We start from the raw sequence: 21,922 nt of genomic DNA on the forward strand, positions 1-21,922 counted from the left end.
AAAATAGTAAAAATAAAGAAAAACCCTTGAATGAGTGGGTGTGTCCAAACTTTTGACTGGTACCATATTTAGCAAAGATGGGATGGATCTACATTTTGTTATTTTGTTTCTGTAAGGTCTTTAACAAACTATAACGGACCAACATTGGAATTGGGGTTGATTCCAAAACAATACATAAAATACCATAAATACACAATTTGAAGCAGGGATTGTCAACTAGATTCAGCTGTGGGATGATTTTTTTTGTGTGTGGATGGTCGGGGGGCTGGAACATAATTACGATCACATTTCTCTATTACGCGTGGGAATACTTGGGAACAGATTTCTCAAATTAAAATCACTTGGAGCTGATTTCCTGGTGTTTTTGGTCTATTATGTCAAATAAAATAAAATATATTTTTTTCAATTGCAAAGAGAACTTGGGGGGCCCGCGGGCAGCCAGTTGGAGAATCCTGACTTGAAGGAACAACATTTATAGTCACGGAGRACATTCTGATTAACCAGTGAGGAGCCAAGCCTCTACACACCCACAACTGGTTTATTCATCAATACCCGCCAGCACTGCGCAGATCATTTTTAATTGTGGAAATAGCAAAAATATTTCGAACACACCCCTGAACCTATAATGGTATGGCCAGCGCTTAGATTACCACAAACCAGGTTCATTAATTGATTGCAAATTACATGACCCTCCCCTGGACTAAATAAAAAAATATTAACCCTCCCCTTGTACACGATGTTCCCCCTGACTGAAATTGAAAAAGCATGACCCTCCCCCATTTTCCTCCGTGTGACAATGGTGTAAATTTCGACCACTCCCTTATTTGTTCAATGGCATCAGTGCTTCTTGGTACATAATTTTCAGGGGGAAAATGTGCGTGCATAGCGTGGGGGCGTGTTTAAGTTTTTTTTGCAGTGCGCAACGTCACTCGAATGCTACGCAGTGCTGAAACCGAACACAAGCGATCACTGATTAAAAAAAGGGGGAAACTACACACACACTCTTGATCACACTTTCACCCCTTCTATCCAGCACAGCAACGTGACAAAATCCCACAGAGACTGGTAAGATCTAAATATCTTTCGGCACTGTACTAAAGGAATGATCGGTATTTTTTTTATCAGGTAACTATTGTTAGGTTTTAGGTCGATGGGAATTGCTGACGGACAAGCTCGCTGAAGTCCCTCGGTGTTCACTGCTGAATGTGAATACATCACGTATGGCGCTCTGCGTAGAAAGCACTCAAAACCTACACGCGCCTCTTCACCCTGAACAGAAATATACTAGAATAAAGTATGTTTAAAAGGTTAGTTATGATCACAAATGAAAGGACTATCTTTGTTTTACTGGTTCGGGCCTTTCTGTCCTACGACGAGGGCCTACAGTGCTCGTCTTTCGATGAGCAGTGTACCGAAATAGTAGTGTTCTTATACAGTTTGGAAGAGGCACACACACCCCTTTTTTTATTTCAAAACTTACACTGAAATAAATAGTATTTTGACAAGATTGTGTACGCGATGTCCCCCCCCAAAAAAACACAAACCAACACGATCATTAATCTAAACTGTTCGTAGCACTATATGTCACTGTGTTTCGTGTGTAATTCTTGAAGATTTCATTGATAGTTTAGTAGCTATATATCCTTCGTTGTTTACTTGGCTGGTGAGCATGCACGTTGTGCTGCGTTGTTGCCGCCCGTCGCTGTGAGATCCTCTTCCTGAGCTATCATGGCAGCTGTGTTTAAAACCAAGGCGTTGCGGTGCATGCCATTGTGATTAAAAACACCCAGTTTCGTTATTAGGAGAACATGAGGTTATAGAGATTGAATGTTACTGTGAAATACAACTTTTACCTTTACATTTTTCTGGTGTTTTTCAGATTTTTGTGATCAGGGTCTCTCACTTTTCAGTGTTTGTATGTAATGTCTCCATTTCCTATTAAAATATTATATCTTAACCTAATGAATTCTACGAGTTATTGTAATTTATTTTTTTTATCGATTTTTGTTGATTTGACAATATAGCTGTTCTTGGGGTAWATTGTAGATTTTGTCTTCTACACTTCTCAATCATAAAATGTATTCTACCGTCTTTCAACAATTTACTTGACTTTTCTGCTTTTCTTTTCTTCCAACACATGCATGTACACACAGATACACCACACCTACACCAACAATGGAATTGGCAGTAGCCGAGGGGCTTAACTTCCAAAAAACAGGAGAAATGTTCCACAGGCCCACCCCTACTTTATTTGTCTCCAAGTCTCAACCAAATTCACCTTTTGTTTCACTGATGATTACACAACATGTTAGCAATGTATTCATGAAACACAGTACGTCACCTCCAGCAACCAACAACGGTATGGTTTCATATGTAGGCCTAGATTTTAGGAACTTGGAGGGCCTTAACAGTTTTTTTTAATAATACCTTCAGATATCATTATCTGGCAGGTAGCCTAGTGGTTAGAGTATTGGGCCAGTAACCGAAAGGCAGTTAACCCACTGTTCCACAGTAGGGCATCATTGCAAATATAAATTTGTTCTTAACTGTCTTGCCTAGTAAAATAAAGGTTACATTTTAATAAAATACAATTAATTTTTTTTTTTCGCTGACAGCAATAAACCTGTACCTTACCTGTCTAGTGTAATCTATAGTATCTATTGGGGTTTACTAACAAGGTCAACTTGATGCTGCTATCAAGTGATTACCTCTCGTTCTTTCTGTCCCTCTCACGAACAGAAGAGCTCACTGACTGTCACAGAGACGATACAGGAGACGACGAGAGAGTTTGTGAGAGAGACCCACCATGTCGGCACAGAGGAAGGGAGCGGCAGCAAAGCTGCGAAAATGTGCCTTCTGCAGGACGAACCGGGACAAGGAGTGTGGACAGCTGCTCGTGTCGGACAACCAGAAGGTGGCAGCCCACCATAAGTGCATGGTGAGAAGAACCCCCAGTCGGTGGTATAGCACTGACTACTGTATGCACTGGCCATCCATAAGGGTTTCTCAATGCCAACCAATTTAACTATCATATAAAACCGTATTTAAGTGTCACTCCACAATATGATAGTATTGATATCCATGTTACGGGTTAAAAAACAGATCATTGTGAACCACTTTTGAGGCACTGTAGGTGTAGCCGATGTGAAATGGCTAACTCGTTATCAGTGACGTCACTCGCTCTGAGACTTAAGTAGTTGTTTCCCTTGCTCTGCAAGGGACCCGGCTTTGTGGAGTGACTGGTTACGATGCTTTGTGGGTGTCAGTTGTCATTGTGTTCAGAGGGTCCCTGGTTTGAGCCCAGGATGGGGCAAGGAGAGGGATGTAAGCAACACTGTTACAAAAGCAATCATATAGGGCCGGGATGATACCAGTATCACGATACTCATTATTATCGTGGCAAGGAAACTAAACTCGAAGCGGATTGAACTTCTTTAGGAAAACCACCCTAATGTTGGAAACAAACATTGTTGTCATCCAGAGTTACATATATTTATTTTCTAAGCTACAGCACACAATATTTGACATACAGCTGGTTTTTATCAGGACGAAACACGAAACAGTATGGTCTGATTCGTGTTTTCATTTTTGTCATGGAAAAGATATTGCAATACTGGTATCATCCCGGCCCTACAATCATATCTATTTCTGTATTGCAGCTTATTATTCCGATTAGCGGGGAGTGTCCTTGTGTCTCAGTTGTGAATCCTTATTCTTCTTAGGGCTTTGACGGTCATGGAATTTTGGTTGGTGGTAATTGGCCAGGCCGCGGCCACCATAACACCCCCCCCCCCCCCCCCCKAAGACTCACATTTTCTCCTCTCCTGACAGCATGTGCTGCCATAGAAATAGAATGAATAGAACAGGCGTCCCCATTCAAGTCAATGATGGCATAATGGGTGGACTGGCAGCCATTGCGAGGAGCAAAACAGGAAGTACCAATCAGTAAGTGCTGTGATTACGAAACTGACATTTAAAAAAAATACATTCCATCGCATGAGCCACATCAGTTYACATAATTCGAATGAACATATTACATTACCATGAGCGTACCCATGAGTTTACCAGTCAAATTGCCAGGGTTAGCGGTTCCAAGCCTGTTCTATTAATGATATTTCTATGTGTGCTGCTGCTGCAGGGAGGGTGGTGTTGCCTAGGCAACCGAAGACTCATTTGCAACTACAACTTGCTTGTTTCAGCCAGGAGCAAAAAAGTTTCATCACATTACGAGTCCATGTCACCACTGAAACGGACTCGACTGCATGAATGCCCAGCCATCCCGTCTTCAGTCAGCTGTTACAAAACTATTTCAAAACGGTTATGACTTATTTTATTTGAAGTCTTCATCCATAACGTCAGTTACATGGTAGTAGTGCCAGCCCTAGTTTTGCTCCCTGAGAAGTAGAACATAGTTATTGCTTGTGTTGTCCATGTATTCTGTTGAATGATTTTGTCATTGCCCTGTGCAGCTTTTCTCCTCCGCGCTGGTTACATCTCACTCAGACTGCAACGAGAACATCGGGGGGTTTTCTGTCCAGGATGTGAGAAAGGAGATCAAGAGAGGGAATAAACTTGTGAGTCTCTATGGCAACATATTCCCACATGTCCTCACATTTGGAATGTGTTCTAGATGGCACCCTAATCCCTATTAGTGCACTACGGCAAGTCTGGTCAACTAGTGCACGATTTAGGGAATGGTGTGCCTTTTAGGACTCATACCACGGTGAGTTGCCAGGTTCAGCTAGTGAGATGGGAGGTCTTATTCTTCTCCTCCCCTTCAGATGTGTTGGTCCTGCCATCGGCCTGGTGCCACTGTTGGCTGTGATGTGAAGACATGCCGGCGGACGTATCACTACTACTGCGCAGTATGGGACAAGGCCCAGGTCAAAGAGAATCCCTCACAAGGGAGCTACCTGTAAGTGCCCTGTGTACATAACCTTATTAAAACATTTAGCTTGACGTTTCTGTTAAAAATGATCCTAATATTTCTGTCTTTGGATGTAGTGTGTATTGTCGCAAACACCGGGATGCCTCCCAGGATGCCAGTGAAGGTATCTAACTTCTCTTCTATGTGATGCTCAGCACACAAGGGATGGCTTTTCTTTTGACACTTTTAAAGTAGAACACGGGGATAACTCTATACTGTTGTTGAGGGTGAATTGCTGGTGTATTGATGTATCCAATTTTATATTTTTCAGATGAACAGGAACAAGGAGGTGTTGCCAATGACTCCGACTCCTCCCCTCCACGGAGTAGGGGGCGTGGGAGATTAGAGAAAGAGCGAATCAAAGTTGGATCCCGTGGCCAATCAGAGGACACACGCTCGACCTCCTCTCAAGGTGTAGATGATGAGAGCTCCTCGCATGTAAGACCACACACACACACACACACACACACACACACACACAAAACATTTGCCCTGAAAATGTATCCTGAGGTGTGTGTCTGTCTTTCAGAGGGACAGGTCCCCTCTGAGGGGCTCTGGGGACGGTGGCCAGCGCTGTGGCTTCTGCCACTCCGGAGAGGAGGAGAACGAGATGCGGGGCGTGCTACATGCAGATAATGCAAAAAAGGTTGCTGCACATTACAAGTGCATGGTAAGAATTATCTCATCACTTGTCAGTCTGTACTAAGCTGTAACAATCATTGTTCATCAGAAAAAAATGAATTTTCTGCTGAAGATGGTCTATATACTATTGCTTGTCCAAGCATTACTTTCTGGAAGATGCACAATCCATTTTAAAGGTATTTTCTGCTATACTCTGATTTGCCCTGTCTGTCATCTGACCTGGTCGTCACTCCTACCTGGCAGCTGTTCTCATCGGGAACCGTCCAACTCACTACCTCCTCACGGGCTGAATTTGGGAACTTTGACATCAAAACGGTCATCCAGGAAATCAAGAGGGGGAAGAGAATGGTGAGAACCTTGCAGATAGCACTGTAGTATGGTACTGCGAAGACGCAAGGGTTGCTCAGTGGGACAAGTAGCTTACTAGCAACTAATCATTTTATTTGCAGAGAATTTTAATGCATTTCTACTGAATATGGGGGAAGATCCTTGAAAGTTGCCAATGCTGTATCAGAGACCTGCTGTTGTATTACCAATCAGATTGATGTACCCATAGAGATCCTATTAAATAAGTATTATAGTTCTATGGATGTACCTTCCTTAGTTGAATCCACTGACTGTAAGTTGCTCTAGATAAGAGCATATGCTAAATTACAAAAATGTAACTGTATATTGATGGTCTCTTCCAGAAATGTACCCTGTGTACCCAGTTGGGAGCCACTATTGGCTGTGAGATCAAAGCCTGTGTGAAGACCTATCATTATCACTGCGGCCTGCAGGACAAGGCCAAGTACATAGAGAACATGGCTCGTGGCATCTACAAGTGAGAATCCCCTCTGCTTTCTCATTTTCAGGTGTCAAGTCCTCACCTATGGATAGTTTTCTTCTGGTTCATAAAATACACACTTAGTTTGCTGTTGGTGATTAATTACATTGCAACTACTTAAATATAGTATAATTTATTTGCTCCTGACAGACCTCAATAATAATCCTCAAGTTAATATTCCTGTCCTGTCTGTAACGATATATAACTGTCGTAAAGATATGTTGACATTACATTATTGTCTCTTCTCCAGGCTGTACTGTAAGAATCACAGTGGGAATGAGGAGCGGGATGAGGAGGATGAGGAGAGGGAGAGTCGCAACAGAGAGAGGGCGGCCATTGATCACGGGGGAACACTGCCTCTGCCTCCGCCACAAATCAATGGCAACTAGGTATGGCACTGTCACACCTGCCTGGATCAAATGGTGATGAATAAGTACCAATAGGCCAGCAGCTGTCAAGTATTTGGTATATGGCTGATGTCAATGTACTCCCTTCACAGGTGATGGTTAAGGATTGCAGGATAAGAAGAGGGGATATCCAAGATGGAGCAAAGATATTTTTCTATTGCGTTCTCCCGAAGTAGGGGGTCACTGCCAGCCCCCTCATTCACCATTTCAGTTTCTTCAAACATCAGACACACACCCCTGCCAGATGTGAACATGTCAGCCCCTGGCTTCTTCACAAACCTCTTTCAWATTGTTAAGTTTCATGGATGAGAAATGGCACGGACGGACTGGAGTACAAAGAGCAAAACACTGCTGCTGGGTGAAAGACGAAGCATGAGAGTTGTGGTCTCCCTGTAATACATGTTGTATTGCTCTTAAAGAAGACATGACTCAACAAAGTTATAAACATTCATTGTATCTTGCTTCCCATGTGCCCCACAGCATTCCATAGTCCTATACAAACAATATTCTTCTTCCTCTAGCTCTTCTTCAAGGAGGCTGCCTTGTAATATTGTAGATTTTTTTCACCAGTCTCTTCCTAATCATGGAATTTGATTTACTTTGTTGTAGCTGTAATCTTCTCTCAAGAAATTCCTTTTTTTACTTCTCTAAAAAAAAGTGTATTGTTTGACAACTATCATAATCATGAATACTATTGAATATTTGTGGCTTTCTTTATAGTCAATCAGGATTAAAGTTAATCTGCTAGCATGCAGCACTTTAGATTGTTTATTCATGTTCTGTATTGCTCCAACATGCCCATGCAGACTTCTTTATAAGGAAAGAATATTGACTTAAGTTTTTGTGCTATTCTCATTTTCTCAGCATCCACAATTGTATTCGTGAAGGGTTACAATTACAGGCTACAATATACATTTTGTATTACACTTATTATACTGCTGACATGTTTTTGTCCAACATAAGAAACCAAGAAAAAAACATTTTGATGTTGTCCAGCAGGTGGCAGTATTCCCTTTTATGATTTGAATATTGTACCAGGCATGTTATTTCGAAAGCTTCCAAATATGATTTTTTTTAACTTTTAAACTGCCAGATCAATATAAGATGCCTCACAAATAGTGGTTGTTGATGGACGCTTTGGGATTGGAGGAGTTTTGTTATGGTCAGATAATAGGGTGAAGAATGTCACAGATACCTGGATGTTGACCAGAGCAAGAAGGCSCTTCCGCACTACCCCAGTCAACAACAACGTCTTCTGGGTTCAACTGGCTAGATGTCTAAATGGTAGTCTGTGTTTAGTTAAACCTTGATCTCTATCCAGGCTATATATCGTTTGAAGTAAGTTTATTGTTGGCAATAAAAACGGAATACAGTCCGCTGCACAGAAAAGCAGGTTGAAAATGTATTATTGTTTTGGAGCATTTCTATTTAAAACGGTACTGTTGATTTAGAATGGGCATGTTGATCAACAACATATTGATCAATTGGGTAGCTAGAATGCTACATTACAGGTGCATGGTTTGAAGAAACTGCTTGGTAATTGACGTTGCCATTTTCCATATTCATAGTGAGGGGAATATCATGCAGTGCCCCGCATTGCGTTTAGTCTACATGATTTTATGGCGATGACAGATTCTATCCAAAATGGGCGGTACATCAGGTTTTCCCCTCATTTGATTCGTTATTCAGTCCTACAACCAGCTCCGCACGTCCTGCAGTGGTTTTGCGGAAGATCTACTGTACGTAGGTTGCTAGGTGGTCTGCTGTTAAAGAGGTGAAACTCATTTTAGGTGAGAGAGTCTAGCAAAAACAAGAATTTTGTCGGAGAAAAAGCGGGTCGTGATCTAAACGACGAAACGGACATGGCGTCAAGCAGCCCCTGTGTTGTGGTAAGTCTTGCAATGCTGATTCAAATGGGTGTTCATATTGCGAACTCAGCATGACTGCTATTTCGAGTCAAAGAGGAATGGGTCGTAACTAGTTTTGTTTTACGGAAATACGCGCCATTCGCCCCTGTAAATGTACATTTTCCGAATTATTACGATGTCCTTTATGTGTTCATTTTTAATGCTTCAAACGTGTCATCGCACGCTCACTTTAAAAATCACTCATGTCATCTCAACAACAAAAATAGCTGTCTAGCTACATAACTAAACGCGGCCTGGGGCGTCGCACGCGTGCTAACACGCATGGCACATGTTATACCTGTTATACCATACCACTAATCTTGATTCATACAGTAGGACGAATATACAGATACATATTCAATTGACCAATAATAGCGCTAGAGTAGTTTTCTTTCAAATACGAACAAAATGCAAGTTATATCTAACTTCGAAACGAATATATATGCAGGCCATATGGGGCGGGATATTGCTTGTCTCTCCAACCAATAWTTTTTTTTTGGTTCAGTCCTGTCACCCAGAGTAGTTTATTTTTGGAAAACGACAGCCTACAGGCTTTTGGGGATTACTGCTGTACTGCAACCAGCATGATATCCTCATTTCACTGGTATGCATTTTATCATTATATTTCTCCATATATTTACAGAAGTACAAGAAGATGTAAATTGCAGAAGAACACATTTTGCTTTTGTAGCCATTTCCAACAGAATAACACATTTTATTGCCTATGTCAGTATAGCATTTCTTTTTGCTATCAAACTTGCCCTGTCTGTCGTCTGGGAGTCACATGCTGGCAGTTGCTTATCGATTGATGACACAGACAACATGCTGAATGCAGCAGGTTTTGCAGACATGGCTTGGAGAGTCAGTCAGTCTGTAGGGACTGGAGAAACTACAGTGTTACATTCACCCCTACTGCTGATAAGTGGGCCCTTGTTTAAAAGAGATAGGTAAGAGAGGGCCACTGTGGGGAGGAATGCCTCACTCCATCTTTAGATAGGAATTATTGTATCATAACACACATTGCTTTCACAACGGTTACAAAGTACATTTCTCTACACTAGTACAAGCTTACATTCAGGTCAACTTATGATTCATAGCTTGGTTGTTATGTCGTCTTTTGGAGGGCTCTTTTTGGTTTAATAATAACTCGATTGCACATTTGTGATTATGGTGCTACATAGTAAGACCTGATGTGATGTGCTGTTGGTAGAGCTATAAGATAGTTTGAGGGAACTGTTCCCCTGTTCTCCCACCAGCTGAACCCAGTACAGCAGCACCTGTAGTAGACAGCAGGTGGGAGGAAGACTGCTGTAGGATCTGTAGTCCCCAGACAACTGCCTAGTACCTGCATGGCTCACTATCAGTCCTTATTTCTCTGCACGTGAACTTCATCTGTTCTGAGCCAAATCGCATGAGTACATAGGAATATATTTCAGTTGGACTGGCATGGGAAGGAGAACACACAGTTGTCCCAGGTCAGAAAATGTGAGGACATGTCTCATAGGATTATCCACAGTGCATGTAGCTTAGGCCTACATGTAACTACATTGTTATAATAAGTAACCCTTTTATGTCGTCTTACAGAGTGTGTAAATGTCAGCCAGGGGCCAGGGCAGGCGAGAGACCCGTGATCACACCCCAATCCCTGGGCACCTCTGGGCCTGGTCTGGTGGCCACTCTGCTGTCACATGACTCTGATGAAGCTCTCTGTGCATCCCAAATGGCACCCTATTCCATATAAAAGTACTGCACTATATAGGGAAAGGGTGCCATTTGGGACACACATCCCGCTCTCTGGATTCAAGTGCAGGGCTGTTGACCCCTCAGTAGGAAATTAGATTTGAAAACATATGGGGTATATCGCTTCCAGGATTAGTATGGCATCTCTGAAAAGAGGCAGTGTTTATATAAATTGAGAGACTTCTTCGCAGAGTAATCTTGTATTAGTTCAAAGTCGATGCCAGGGACGAACAGTGGAGTCTTTAATAGAAGCTGGGGGGTGCGTTAGATGACTGCATGATTGGAGTGGACTGATTCCTCTTTCCTAGAATTGGGGCTGGCAATGTGTGTTTTGCTCTCACCTGCCTCGGTCAGTATTGAGTGGAGGCTGCAGCTGCGGCAGCAAGTGTGGGTGTGATTTGCTCTGCCAGAAGTCAGTTGCACCAGTGATACCAGCCAGAGGGGAGGGTGCGTTGTGATAGTTGTAAAGTGAACAACCTTTAGTGTCTTCACCTCTATTCCCACTGCCCTACTTCTCTCTGTGTCCCGTTTAGATAACGCCCCTGTGATTTCTTTAACCCTTTCCCTGCTGCGTCATAGCAGTTCCACATCACAGGCACGGCATTGATCAGGTAGATTGTCAGCATGTGATCTGTGTTCCAGATCAGCGATGATGAGCAGGGATATGATCTGGACCTCTTCTGCATCCCAAAGCACTATGCTGATGACCTGGACCGGGTCTACATCCCACATGGACTCATCCTTGACAGGTGGGTTGTTACTGGCAGTGTGGTCTTAATAATTTATCCTCTACAGGATCGGTGGGTCCCCCGCGGGACGGTTGAGCTAATGTGATTTAACATGAGGTTGTCAGTAACAAGAACATTTCCCAGGACATGGACATATCTGATATTGACAGAAAGCTTAAATTCTTGTTAATCTAACTGCACAATACCATGCTATTGTTTGAGGAGAGTGCACAGTTATAAACTTGAAAATGTATTTATAAACCAATTAGGTACATTTGGGCAGTCTTGAGGCAAAATTTTGAACATAAATGCAATGGTTCATTGAATCAGTCTAAAACTGTGCACATACACTGCTGCCACCTAGTGGCCAAAATCTAAATTGTGCCTTTGGCTGGAATAATACATTATGGCCTTAATCTTGCATTTCAAAGATGATGGTTGTTAGGTTCTTATTTTTCAGAGTAAATAACCCACGGGCACTAGAGAAGCTTTAACTTTAAGCTCTAACTAAAGAGGGTAACAGGAWTCCTAACATTTATTACTCTCTTAAGAGAATCTGTCCCCACCTCCTGACCTCAACCCCTCTTTCATCTAATACACAGATGTCCATCTGTCTTTCCTCAGAGACATAAAACCCAGTCTCTTTCATTTCCTATCATTGATTTACTATCTCAATGATCAAAGTTTAGCCYATTCCAACAGTCCTTCCTCTTGAACAATAGCGACCTAATGTTCACTTTACATAAACTTGGAAAGTACTTAAATGGATAAACAATAATAAAACATGAATAGAAAATAACTAACAAATGATTATAAAACATGAATTAAACAAACAAACAAATGAACAAACATTCACCGCAAGGTGTACAAATTCAGAGACTTATGGCCTCTGAACTATGATCACACAACAAAATGCCATTCCAGCTGAATCTGCGGTCTCCTTCAATGGCAGAGGGAGCAGCTTTTAGTTTCTCCACTTTCCCCTTCTGTTCCTAAGAGAGTGATAGCACAAGACTTGGAATGCAACAAAAAAAAACATAAAACATAACAGTATTAACAATGTGATAAGCTATGCATATTTATATATGCATGAAAACCAAAGTCTGAAACCATGACAATTCCCACTCTCTTCACCTGACTCTATGCCTCCAGGATAATTTCCTGCTGGGTTCCACAAAAATGAAACCTCTAAAAGCTTCCTCATGCTTTCACCCAGTCTTCCCCTTTAGGCCCCAGGTTCCGAGAGGTGTTCCCAAGTCATGTCATTTTCACTTTGTTCCCCATCTTCTCCATTTCACCTGATAGGCACCAACACCTGATATGCAAGTGTCTATCCCTAATCCACGTTCCATCCTCTTGAGGTATCTCAGCACTGTATCTGCTTTCACATCAATGCCTTCAACATTTTGTTCACAGTACCCCTCTATCCTCTATCATATGYTGTATTAACCCGTAAAGCAGCTAAACCCCAATCCAACTATGATGTTTATAGTAGTTCCCAGACCCAACCCATCTATGTCTTACAATGGAATCTAGTCTCTCGCTCCGCTTCCTGTGTCATGGTGTCTTCACTCACCCATTATGCAGTTGGACCTCACTTCACGTGAAAACTATGCACCCCCCAAGGAGAGACATGACGATCTTAACCACAGCAGGTACTGTACGGAGTAGTGTCTCTCAAACCAATGCTGTTCCAACACCCCCGCCTGGTGTCTCTTGATGTACACTCAATCTCCAGAATTCAGCCCGTGTCCTTGGTTATATCTTGGTTCCACCTGAGGATATGCACACTGCAACACATGGGTTATTTCCTGACAACATCATTTGTGATATTTGAATAATCACATCCCCTGTCCTCCCATTGGTCCCCCAGTTACCAGTAACCAATCCATGTGACATGAGTCGTCATAAACTGATATCCCAACAATGCTACTAAAGTAACCATTGCTACTTCCAACATGGCCATGACTATAGTCTCACAATATCCCTCATTTGCGCAGTAGTCCCATTACATGCTATCAATATAGCATTCTACGCTTCTACTACTGCTCCTGTTACTGTCCCTACAGCGACTGCTGTGAGAATAGCTATTGCTCGGAATTTGTCTCCTGCTCTCCTATTGTCTTCGTGTTTTACTGATCAGTCTAGGACTGAACCTTTCAGATACCCCCTACCTGTTTCCCAGTTTATCCCTTGGTCTCTAGCCACCAACATCTCCAATGACCTCCTGTATTCTGCTACAGTTGGTACGTGCGGATAATACATCCCTGTGCTCAAGTTAGGTACACATCGCTCATCCCAAGGCCGATCTACCCCCCACCCGTTTGTAAACACCTTTGTTAACATGTAGACTTTGGGCCCCAACAGTTGATAAGCAGCCACCTTCTGACACTTACCATTTACCGTGGTTCGGTCCCAATCTACTGGGAGGTATGTCAAATGTTTACTATCTGTCAGAAATGGGGGAGAGATTAGTGGCTTTGGAAGAGTATCCAACCGTACAAAAACTCTGAGTCACATGTCTCTTAATCACACTCTGCAGGAGATGTGATTATCACAGCAAACTTTCCTTCTGGCGATGTGGCCTCCTGTATACAGGGATCGGTTGCTATTCTTTTAAGTGTTATGCCTTCTGTGACAAACTCATTACTGAAAGTTGACAACAGTGTCTGAAATAACAACACTATCTCTGCTACTTTCACCATTATCTGTGTAACGTTCAATTAAATCCCCATATTGTGTACAGTTAGCTGCTCTCCTTCTATGAGCTATCTCCTGTAACAATATTCGGTCTCTGGGAATGATACTCCTATATCATTACATCTAACCCATAACACACTATGCTCCTAATGCATTTTCTACATTTTACAAACCTACTAACACATTCTCAAATCAGTTAGTCAATTTACATCATTCCCTTCTCTGGAACAATGAACACCCTCATGTTCCACGAAACCTAAAAACATATTGACTTGAAAAGAAAAAGAGAAACAAAGTACATGTTTAATAACTCAGCACCACTCATTGATGCGATGTAACATAAAAAAAACTCRTAATACAGAGCATTAATGAGTTCGTCCCAAGCTATCATCCAGTCAGTCTCCCAAACAAACCACCTCCCCTCAGGATGACACTTGGAGATAAGTTTCTGGAGACTCTCTCGGCCACATAAATGTTTGCAGCGCCCTCCACCCCTCATCGTGCTTTAGCAATTCTCTCTCGCTGTATCCCAATCACAATTAAAACATTTTATAAATTATCCAAACCGAATTTAGAATGACTGACCTCAGTTCTTACTTTGAGTCTAGTGCTCAAATTCCAGTTTGCCAACTTAGCACAGATCATCCCTGTTAAAACACACATTTATAAACAACCTTTTATTGCCGGTCATAACTCTTCTCATTACAGCCCCCCTTTTCCCTGTTTTCCTGTCAAGAGTGGCCTGGTAAAGAACGATCAGTATCTCAATGCATTTTCAGTTTAAATAGTTAGCAGGGCGTATACCACCACCCCACTTCCCCCCTGTACTTCACCCGGCACTTATCATTCTAGCGTGTCTTCTTCAGATATCGTTTACAGTTAATTTTCCCAAAGGCACATGTAACTTTTGCCTGTCACACTTCATGGCCCTTGATAATGTCCCGATTTTAATATCCAAGTAGATACTTCCGTTTCTCCCACCTGAGCTTGTTCTTTCTCTCCACACGCGCTCTCAGCACCCCAGCCCTGGTTTTGGTTCGGACTCAGATAGGAGTGGTAAAAGTCAGTGTCTCTCAGCACCCCGGCCCTGGTTTTGGTTCGGACTCAGATAGGAGTGGTAAAAGTCACTGTCTCTTATAGCACGCCTTCATCGCTCTTTCTTCAGCCGGTTAGGGAGGGTTTTGAGCTTCACACACTGTCTATGGTCAAATTATTTCTACCATGCATTGAAACACGATCTGACGTCACCCTCCATGATAACTGTTGTTATGATCTGTGCTTTTTTGAGGTTAAGTTCATTACATTTCTGTTTTAGGAAACTAGACAAACATTGACTCTCTGACGAATTATGACATTAACCTTTTCTTAATAACATCTCTACGACAAATATCAAAAAGCATAACATAATGTTACGACCGGTCGTTACACAATGGACTTATATAATTAAACTCAGGCTCTCCAGGTCCGTATCCCCTAATTAGTTCAGCCAACGATTCTCATCTCCCCAAGATGTCAAAATGAGTGGAAACAGATATAGGAACTAGCCTACCTTGTTTGTTGTGCCGGCTCCTGTGCCACTGATCTGGTCTCTTTGGGTTGACTACAAATCGTGGTGAACTTGCTCGCAGCGCCATCTGTTAGGTTCTTATTTTTCCGAGTAAATAACCCACGGGCACTAGAGAAGCTTTAACTAAGTTTAATTCTATCCCAAAGGTTCTGTACAGCTGTAATCAGAATGCAAAACATTTCTCACATCACAGTTATATACATCCCACTTAAGACACTCCCCTTTCTCTCCAATCCTTACATTTTATGGCTCTACAGGAAGCTAATAAAGAGGGTAACAGGATTCCTAACATTTATTACTCTCTTAAGAGAATCTGTCCCCACCTCCTGACCTCAACCCCTCTTTCATCTAATACACAGATGTCCATCTGTCTTTCCTCAGAGACATAAAACCCAGTCTCTTTCATTTCCTATCATTCATTTACTATCTCAATGATCAAAGTTTAGCGGATTCCAACATGGTACAAAAAGAATACAAAAAAAACGCATGTTTTTTTCTTTGTATTATCTTTTACCAGATCAAATGTGTTATATTCTCCTACATTAATTTCACATTTCCACAAACTTCAAAGTGTTTCCTTTCAAATYGTATCAAGAATATGCATATCCTTGCTTCAGGTCCTGAGCTACAGGCCGTTAGATTTGGGTATGTCATTTTAGTCGAAATTGGAAACAAAGGGTCAGATCCATAGATGTTGCTATGAAAGAACATGTCAACTAAGCTTCAATTGCAATACATATTCAAGCTGGCCCTTTTTGAATTATTTTTACATTTTTGCCTATGTTAGTTATTTTACTACTATGTTAGTTATTTTACTACTATGTTAGTTATTTTACTCATTCAGCCTATGTTACTTGTTTACACAATGATTTAGAGTTGAGCATGTTCTCTTCCTTTACTGAACTTGTCACTGGATAGCCACAAACTCTTTTATAATCAAATCAATTAACTGATCACATCCACGTGAGGCTGGCAGTTCAGTTTAGTTACGAAGGGGTTCTTCGGCTGTCCCCATAGGATAACTCTTTTTGGTTCCAGGCAGAACTCTTCTAGGTTTCATGTAGAACCCTCTGTGTAAAGGGTTCTACCTGGAACCTAAAATGGTTCTTCCATTGAGACAGTCGAAGAACCCTTATAGGTTCTAGATAGCACCTTTTTTTCTAAGAGTGTAGCCCCTTATTTAAACAGACATAGGAAACAGGAACCAGTGCCGACTGACCACCCTCTCTCTCCCTGTCTACAGGACAGAGAGGCTAGCCAGGGAGATTATGAAGGACATGGGGGGGCACCATATCGTGGCCCTCTGCGTGCTCAAGGGGGGTTACAAGTTCTTTGCAGACCTGTTGGACTACATCAAGGCCCTAAACCGTAACAGCGACCGCTCCATTCCTATGACAGTGGACTTCATCCGCCTCAAGAGCTATTGCGTAAGGCTCACTCTTCGCTCTGTTCTTCAAATTTGTGTCCAAAATGGCACCATATTCCCTTTTAAGTGCATGCCCTGCAGGGGCCCTGGTCAAAAGTAGTCACAAGTAGTGCACTATAAAGGGAATAGGAGCCATTTGGAAGGTAGTTCATGAGTTATTACTATTTTATTATAGATGTTAGAAGTATTTAGCGTTTATGTTATTGTTATTTAATTTATTTATTACAGGCATTGCCAAAAACGGCATAATGGAAAGAATATAATATTTTATTCAGTCCATTGGTTTCACAGTTACACCTAAGCTTTCATTTGACCTTTGAGCCAAATGTCAACATGCACTACCTTAAACTTGTTTTGACTGGCAATCCCCTAGGCTCGTATCCACAATAAATGCTTACTTGGTAAATACTAAGACTGGCTGTTATTAGTACTACATTTCCATTATTTCCATCTGTATTTGTACCCACACACACACACACACACACTCAGCTGCTTGATATAATACATTAAGAAGCAGCTCTAGCAGCTCTTTGTTTATGGATTCTTACTGCTAGACACTAGAGATGTCAATAACAGCAGACCTGTCCTGACAAAGTCCCCTATCCCTGTTCACCTGTTTATTACATGTCTACACAGAATGACCAATCTACAGGTGAAATCAAAGTCATTGGAGGGGATGACCTGTCTACGCTGACAGGGAAGGTAAAGAAATCTTTTCAACTGACCTTTTCTATAGATATGTCTGTCAAACATTCCTCAGTTATTTAGTTTGAACTTTCTTAAAGGGAAACTTTGGAGGAGCAACTATAAGCATAGAAAGTGAAAAATAAGGCCACGTGTAAAAATAAATATATACAGTGGGGAGAACAAGTATTTGATTGACCATCATCTTGAACTTCTTCTATTTTCTTCTATCTTCTAATAATTGCGCCAACAGTTGTTGCCTTCTCACCAAGCTGCTTGCCTATTGTCCTGTAGCCCATCCCAGCCTTGTGCAGGTCTACAATTTTATCCCTGATGTCCTTACACAGCTCTCTGGTCTTGGCCATTGTGGAGAGGTTGGAGTCTGTTTGATTGAGTGTGTGGACAGGTGTCTTTTATACAGGTAACGAGTTCAAACAGGTGCAGTTAATACAGGTAATGAGTGGAGAACAGGAGGGRTTCTTAAAGAAAAACTAACAGGTCTGTGAGAGCRGGAATTCTTACTGGTTGGTAGGTGATCAAATACTTATGTCATGCAATAAAATGCWAATTAATTACTTAAAAATCATACAATGTGATTTTCTGGATTTTTGTTTTAGATTCCGTCTCTCACAGTTGAAGTGTACCTATGATAAAAATTACAGACCTCTACATGCTTTTTAAGTAGGAAAATCTGCAAAATCGGCAGTGTATCAAATACTTGTTCTCCCCACTGTATATGTATATTTTTTTACTTTGACATAAAAGTTTTGAAGGGGTTCTCATGCAGTCTAAAGTACAAGAGGGTATAACTATAATGGCTGCAGGGTTCACCAGGATACATCCAAGGTCACATTTCTAAATGGGTTCTGGAGTAACTTTTATATTTGATAAAGGCTAACAGTTACACTCTGTCATCTCTGCCTCTTGTTTTTACACAGAATGTCCTGATTGTGGAGGTATGTTATGACTACTTCTATCTCATTGTTAAGTTAAACCTTTTGCTATGTCAGTATTATAGACATTTGGCAGCGACACTCACTGTTGTGTCATTTTTAGGACATTATTGACACAGGAAAGACCATGAAGACCTTGCTGCAACTTCTCAAACAGTACAACCCAAAAATGGTCAAAGTTGCAAGGTAAAGTAATCCCCAAGTCTCTATCTTACATTGCAGTGTTATAAAAAGTTAAATATTTGTCAATACATCTTTGATGTAAATGTAGAATCAAGCAAAGGCACCGTACAGTGCAACTTACTTCTGCTTACAGAGAAGTTATATGGAAACCTCCAACTGTCATGTTTTCCTTTGTATTTTAATTCTCTAACACCATTAGTCACATGACCAACTTCCTGGTTTGTGCTTTCAGTTTGTTGGTGAAGAGGACACCAAGGAGTGTTGGCTACACACCAGACTGTGAGTTCACTTCAACACTGCTAAATGGCTTTCAGTGAATCATCTTAATCAATAGTCTGAGGCATTGTGCTGTCACACATACATTAACTATAATGAAGACCGATACAGGGCATCCAGAAAGTATTCAGACCCCTTTTTTCACATTTTGTTACGTTACAGCCTTGTTTTAAAAAGGATTAAATAAAAACATTTCCTCAACCTACACACAATACCCCTTAATGACAAAGTGAAAACAGGTTTTTAGAAATGATCCTTTCCTATGATACTAGAAATTGAGCTCAGGTGCACCCTGTTTCCATTGATCAGCCTTACGATGGTTCTACTACTTGATTGGAATCCACCTGTGGTAAATTCTATTGATTGGACATGATTTGGAAAGGTACACAGCTGTCTATATAAGGTCCCACAGTTGACGGTGCATGTCAGCAAAAACCAAGCAATGAGGTCGAAGGAATTGTCTGAAGAGCTCTGAGACAGGATTGTGTCGGGGCACAGATCTGAGGAAGGGTACCAACATTTCTGCTGCATTGAAGGTCCCCAAGAACACAGTGGCCTCCATCATTCTTAAATGGAAGAAGTTTGGAACCACCAAGACTCTTCCTAGAGCTGGCCGCCCGGCCAAACTGAACAATCGCGGGAGAAGCGCCTTGGTCAGAAAGGTGACCAAGAACCCGATGGTCACTCTGACAGAGCTCCAGAGCTCCTCTGTGGACATCAGAGAACCTCCCAGAAGGACAACCATCTCTGTAGCACTTCACCAATCAGGCCTTTTTGGTAGAGGGGCCAGCCAAAGGAGTTTGCCAAAAGGCATCTAAAGGACTCTCAGACCATGAGAAACTAAATTCTCTGGTCTGATGAAACCAAGATTGAACTATTTGGCCTGATTGCCAAACGTCACATCTGGAGGAAACCTGACACCATCCCTACGGTGAAGCTTTAGTGGTGGCAGCATCATGCTGTGGGGATGTTTTTCAGTGGCAGGGACTGGGAGACTAGTCAGGATCGAGGGAAATATGAACAGAGCAAAGTACAGCGAGATCCTTGATGAAAACCTGCTCCAGATGGCTCAGGACCTCAGACTGGGGCTGAAGATTTACCATCCAACAGGACAACAACCCTAGGCACACAGCCAACACAACGCAGGATGGGCTTTGGGACAAGTCTCTGAATGTCCTTGAGTGGTCCAGCCAGAGCCCGAACTTGAACCCGATCGAACATCTCTGGAGTGACCTGAAAATAGCTGTGCAGCGACGCTCCCTATCCAACCTGACAGAGCTTGAGAGGATCTGCAGAAAAGAATGGGAGAAACTCCCCAAATACAGGTGTGCCAAGCTTGTAGCGTCATACCCAAGAAGACTCGAGGCTGTAATCACTGCCAAAGGTGCTTCAACAAAGTACTGAGTAAATGTGATATTTCTGTTTTATTTTTTAAATAAATTTGCTAAAATTACCAAAAACCTGTTTTTGCTTTGTGTGTAGATTTGAGGGTAAAAACAATTGAATCAATTTTAGAATAAGGCTGTAACATAAAATGTAGAAAAAGTCAAGGAGTTTGAATACTTTCCGAAAGCACTGTATCTAACCATCTGATTAAATAGAGGTTCTAGGCCCATTTAAGGGAAATAGTCTGAGACACATGTTTTAAAAAAAATAAAGAGCCAAGTTTATTAAAGGAGTAGGGTGTAAAGTCAAACGACATACTCCAGGTGGCAGAATGCACCCTTTCAGTTTGTTTACCAACTCAGAGAAGTAGAACTACTTGGAAGCCTGTGCACTCAAGACACCATAAATGGGACAGAAACAACATTGCAATTACTATACAACTCTATGCTCTTTACTAAAAAACACTAAAGGGTGCTTTTTATACCTTTCACATGTTCAACACCAATTAGGGTCCCCTGAGAAACATGGACGAAAACTATGGTTCCACCCTGTCACACTTACTTCATTTGTTTATTTTTCAGTCATAGGATTTGAGGTTCCAGACAAATTTGTGGTGGGATATGCGCTAGACTACAACGAGTACTTCAGAGATTTAAATGTAAGTATTTTTGAACAGATTTTCTCAGCTAGATAAACGATGTTGAGTAAAACGGTCTCATTGGTTCCTTTCTGTTTGCTTTCCAGCACATCTGTGTCATTAGTGAAACGGGGAAGGAAAAATACAAGGCCTGAAGAGGACAGCCCTTCCTCTAGTTGTCTATCATTCTTTTTTATGTTGCTTTCATTTTATACATCTGATTTATATATATTTTTGGTCAGGAAAATCAAATCAAGAGTGCAGCTCACCTGAAACTCTTGCTCACACACATGTACATGTTCTGCTCAGGGTCCCTGAGGAGGTGTATACACACACTTACATTGCCCCTCAGATTTGCAAAGCCCCTCTCTCAACCCCCACATGCTGTGCTGCACTCTAGAAACCACACACACTTTAAAGTGTCAAGATTGAACATTTCTGAGGTGTGACATTGCCTTGGACATATTGGTATGTGTGAGTCCATGTGCATGCTGTCATCGCTTTCAATAAATATAACATTTGCTTGCCCTGTTATAATGATCAATACCCAGAGTTTATTTTTTTGTAGATTAGTAATTTATTGAGAAAAATTCTGCTACGGTAGCAGGAAGTAGAACAAACATTTAGTCATCATATTGTCAAAATTACTTAAGATTTAAATTATTTTCCATTTCACAAAACTTGATTTTAGCTTGACATTGATTTGAAAGTTTGTACGTCACTTGAAGACCGAATTCCTTTCCTTATACATAATAGTTTCAGTGGTATGGACAAAGGAAGGAGCAGGTATCCTAATACATTACATATTCTTTTTTGCATAGTTTTCCCCCCAAAATGGAAGTGTTCCATCAGTAGTACTGTAATATAAACTGAGTATTGAATGTGGTTCAATATTATGATCATTTATGCATATCTGCTTTTATAAATATGTAT

General features: G+C 41.4%; 2 protein-coding genes across 2 annotated transcripts; both read left to right on the top strand.

The window, feature by feature from the left end:
* Window positions 1–928: 928 nt before the first annotated feature.
* On the top strand, window positions 929–7,564 carry phf6 (PHD finger protein 6). The gene is made up of 11 exons (XM_023992171.2): window positions 929–1,065; window positions 2,740–2,938; window positions 4,470–4,574; window positions 4,782–4,915; window positions 5,005–5,051; window positions 5,199–5,365; window positions 5,457–5,597; window positions 5,813–5,917; window positions 6,259–6,392; window positions 6,646–6,784; window positions 6,895–7,564. Exons 2-10 carry the CDS (start codon window positions 2,807–2,809, stop codon window positions 6,782–6,784), a joined length of 1,104 nt encoding a protein of 367 aa, XP_023847939.1. The 5' UTR covers window positions 929–1,065; window positions 2,740–2,806; the 3' UTR covers window positions 6,895–7,564.
* Window positions 7,565–8,051: 487 nt separating this feature from the next.
* On the top strand, window positions 8,052–21,535 carry hprt1 (hypoxanthine phosphoribosyltransferase 1). Its single transcript, XM_023992172.2, has 9 exons — window positions 8,052–8,691; window positions 11,092–11,198; window positions 16,688–16,871; window positions 17,507–17,572; window positions 18,493–18,510; window positions 18,611–18,693; window positions 18,923–18,969; window positions 20,934–21,010; window positions 21,097–21,535. Exons 1-9 carry the CDS (start codon window positions 8,665–8,667, stop codon window positions 21,142–21,144), a joined length of 657 nt encoding a protein of 218 aa, XP_023847940.1. The 5' UTR covers window positions 8,052–8,664; the 3' UTR covers window positions 21,145–21,535.
* The last annotated feature ends 387 nt before the right edge of the window (window positions 21,536–21,922 follow it).

The sequence above is a fragment of the Salvelinus sp. IW2-2015 genome, linkage group LG8 (assembly GCF_002910315.2).
Source record: "Salvelinus sp. IW2-2015 linkage group LG8, ASM291031v2, whole genome shotgun sequence".
Taxonomy (NCBI): Eukaryota; Metazoa; Chordata; class Actinopteri; order Salmoniformes; family Salmonidae; genus Salvelinus; species Salvelinus sp. IW2-2015.

What these genes read in the sequence shown, in the direction of transcription:
- phf6 (XM_023992171.2), top strand. Translation starts at nt 2,807, where the DNA reads ATGTCGGCACAGAGGAAGGGAGCGGCAGCAAAGCTGCGAAAATGTGCC. An exon ending in TCAAGAGAGGGAATAAACTT is followed by an intron (nt 4,575 to 4,781) that starts GTGAGTCTCTAT and finishes CCTCCCCTTCAG; the next exon opens with ATGTGTTGGTCCTGCCATCG. An exon ending in ATGATGAGAGCTCCTCGCAT is followed by an intron (nt 5,366 to 5,456) that starts GTAAGACCACAC and finishes TCTGTCTTTCAG; the next exon opens with AGGGACAGGTCCCCTCTGAG.
- hprt1 (XM_023992172.2), top strand. Translation starts at nt 8,665, where the DNA reads ATGGCGTCAAGCAGCCCCTGTGTTGTG. An exon ending in AAAATGGTCAAAGTTGCAAG is followed by an intron (nt 18,694 to 18,922) that starts GTAAAGTAATCC and finishes TTGTGCTTTCAG; the next exon opens with TTTGTTGGTGAAGAGGACAC. An exon ending in AGTACTTCAGAGATTTAAAT is followed by an intron (nt 21,011 to 21,096) that starts GTAAGTATTTTT and finishes TTTGCTTTCCAG; the next exon opens with CACATCTGTGTCATTAGTGA.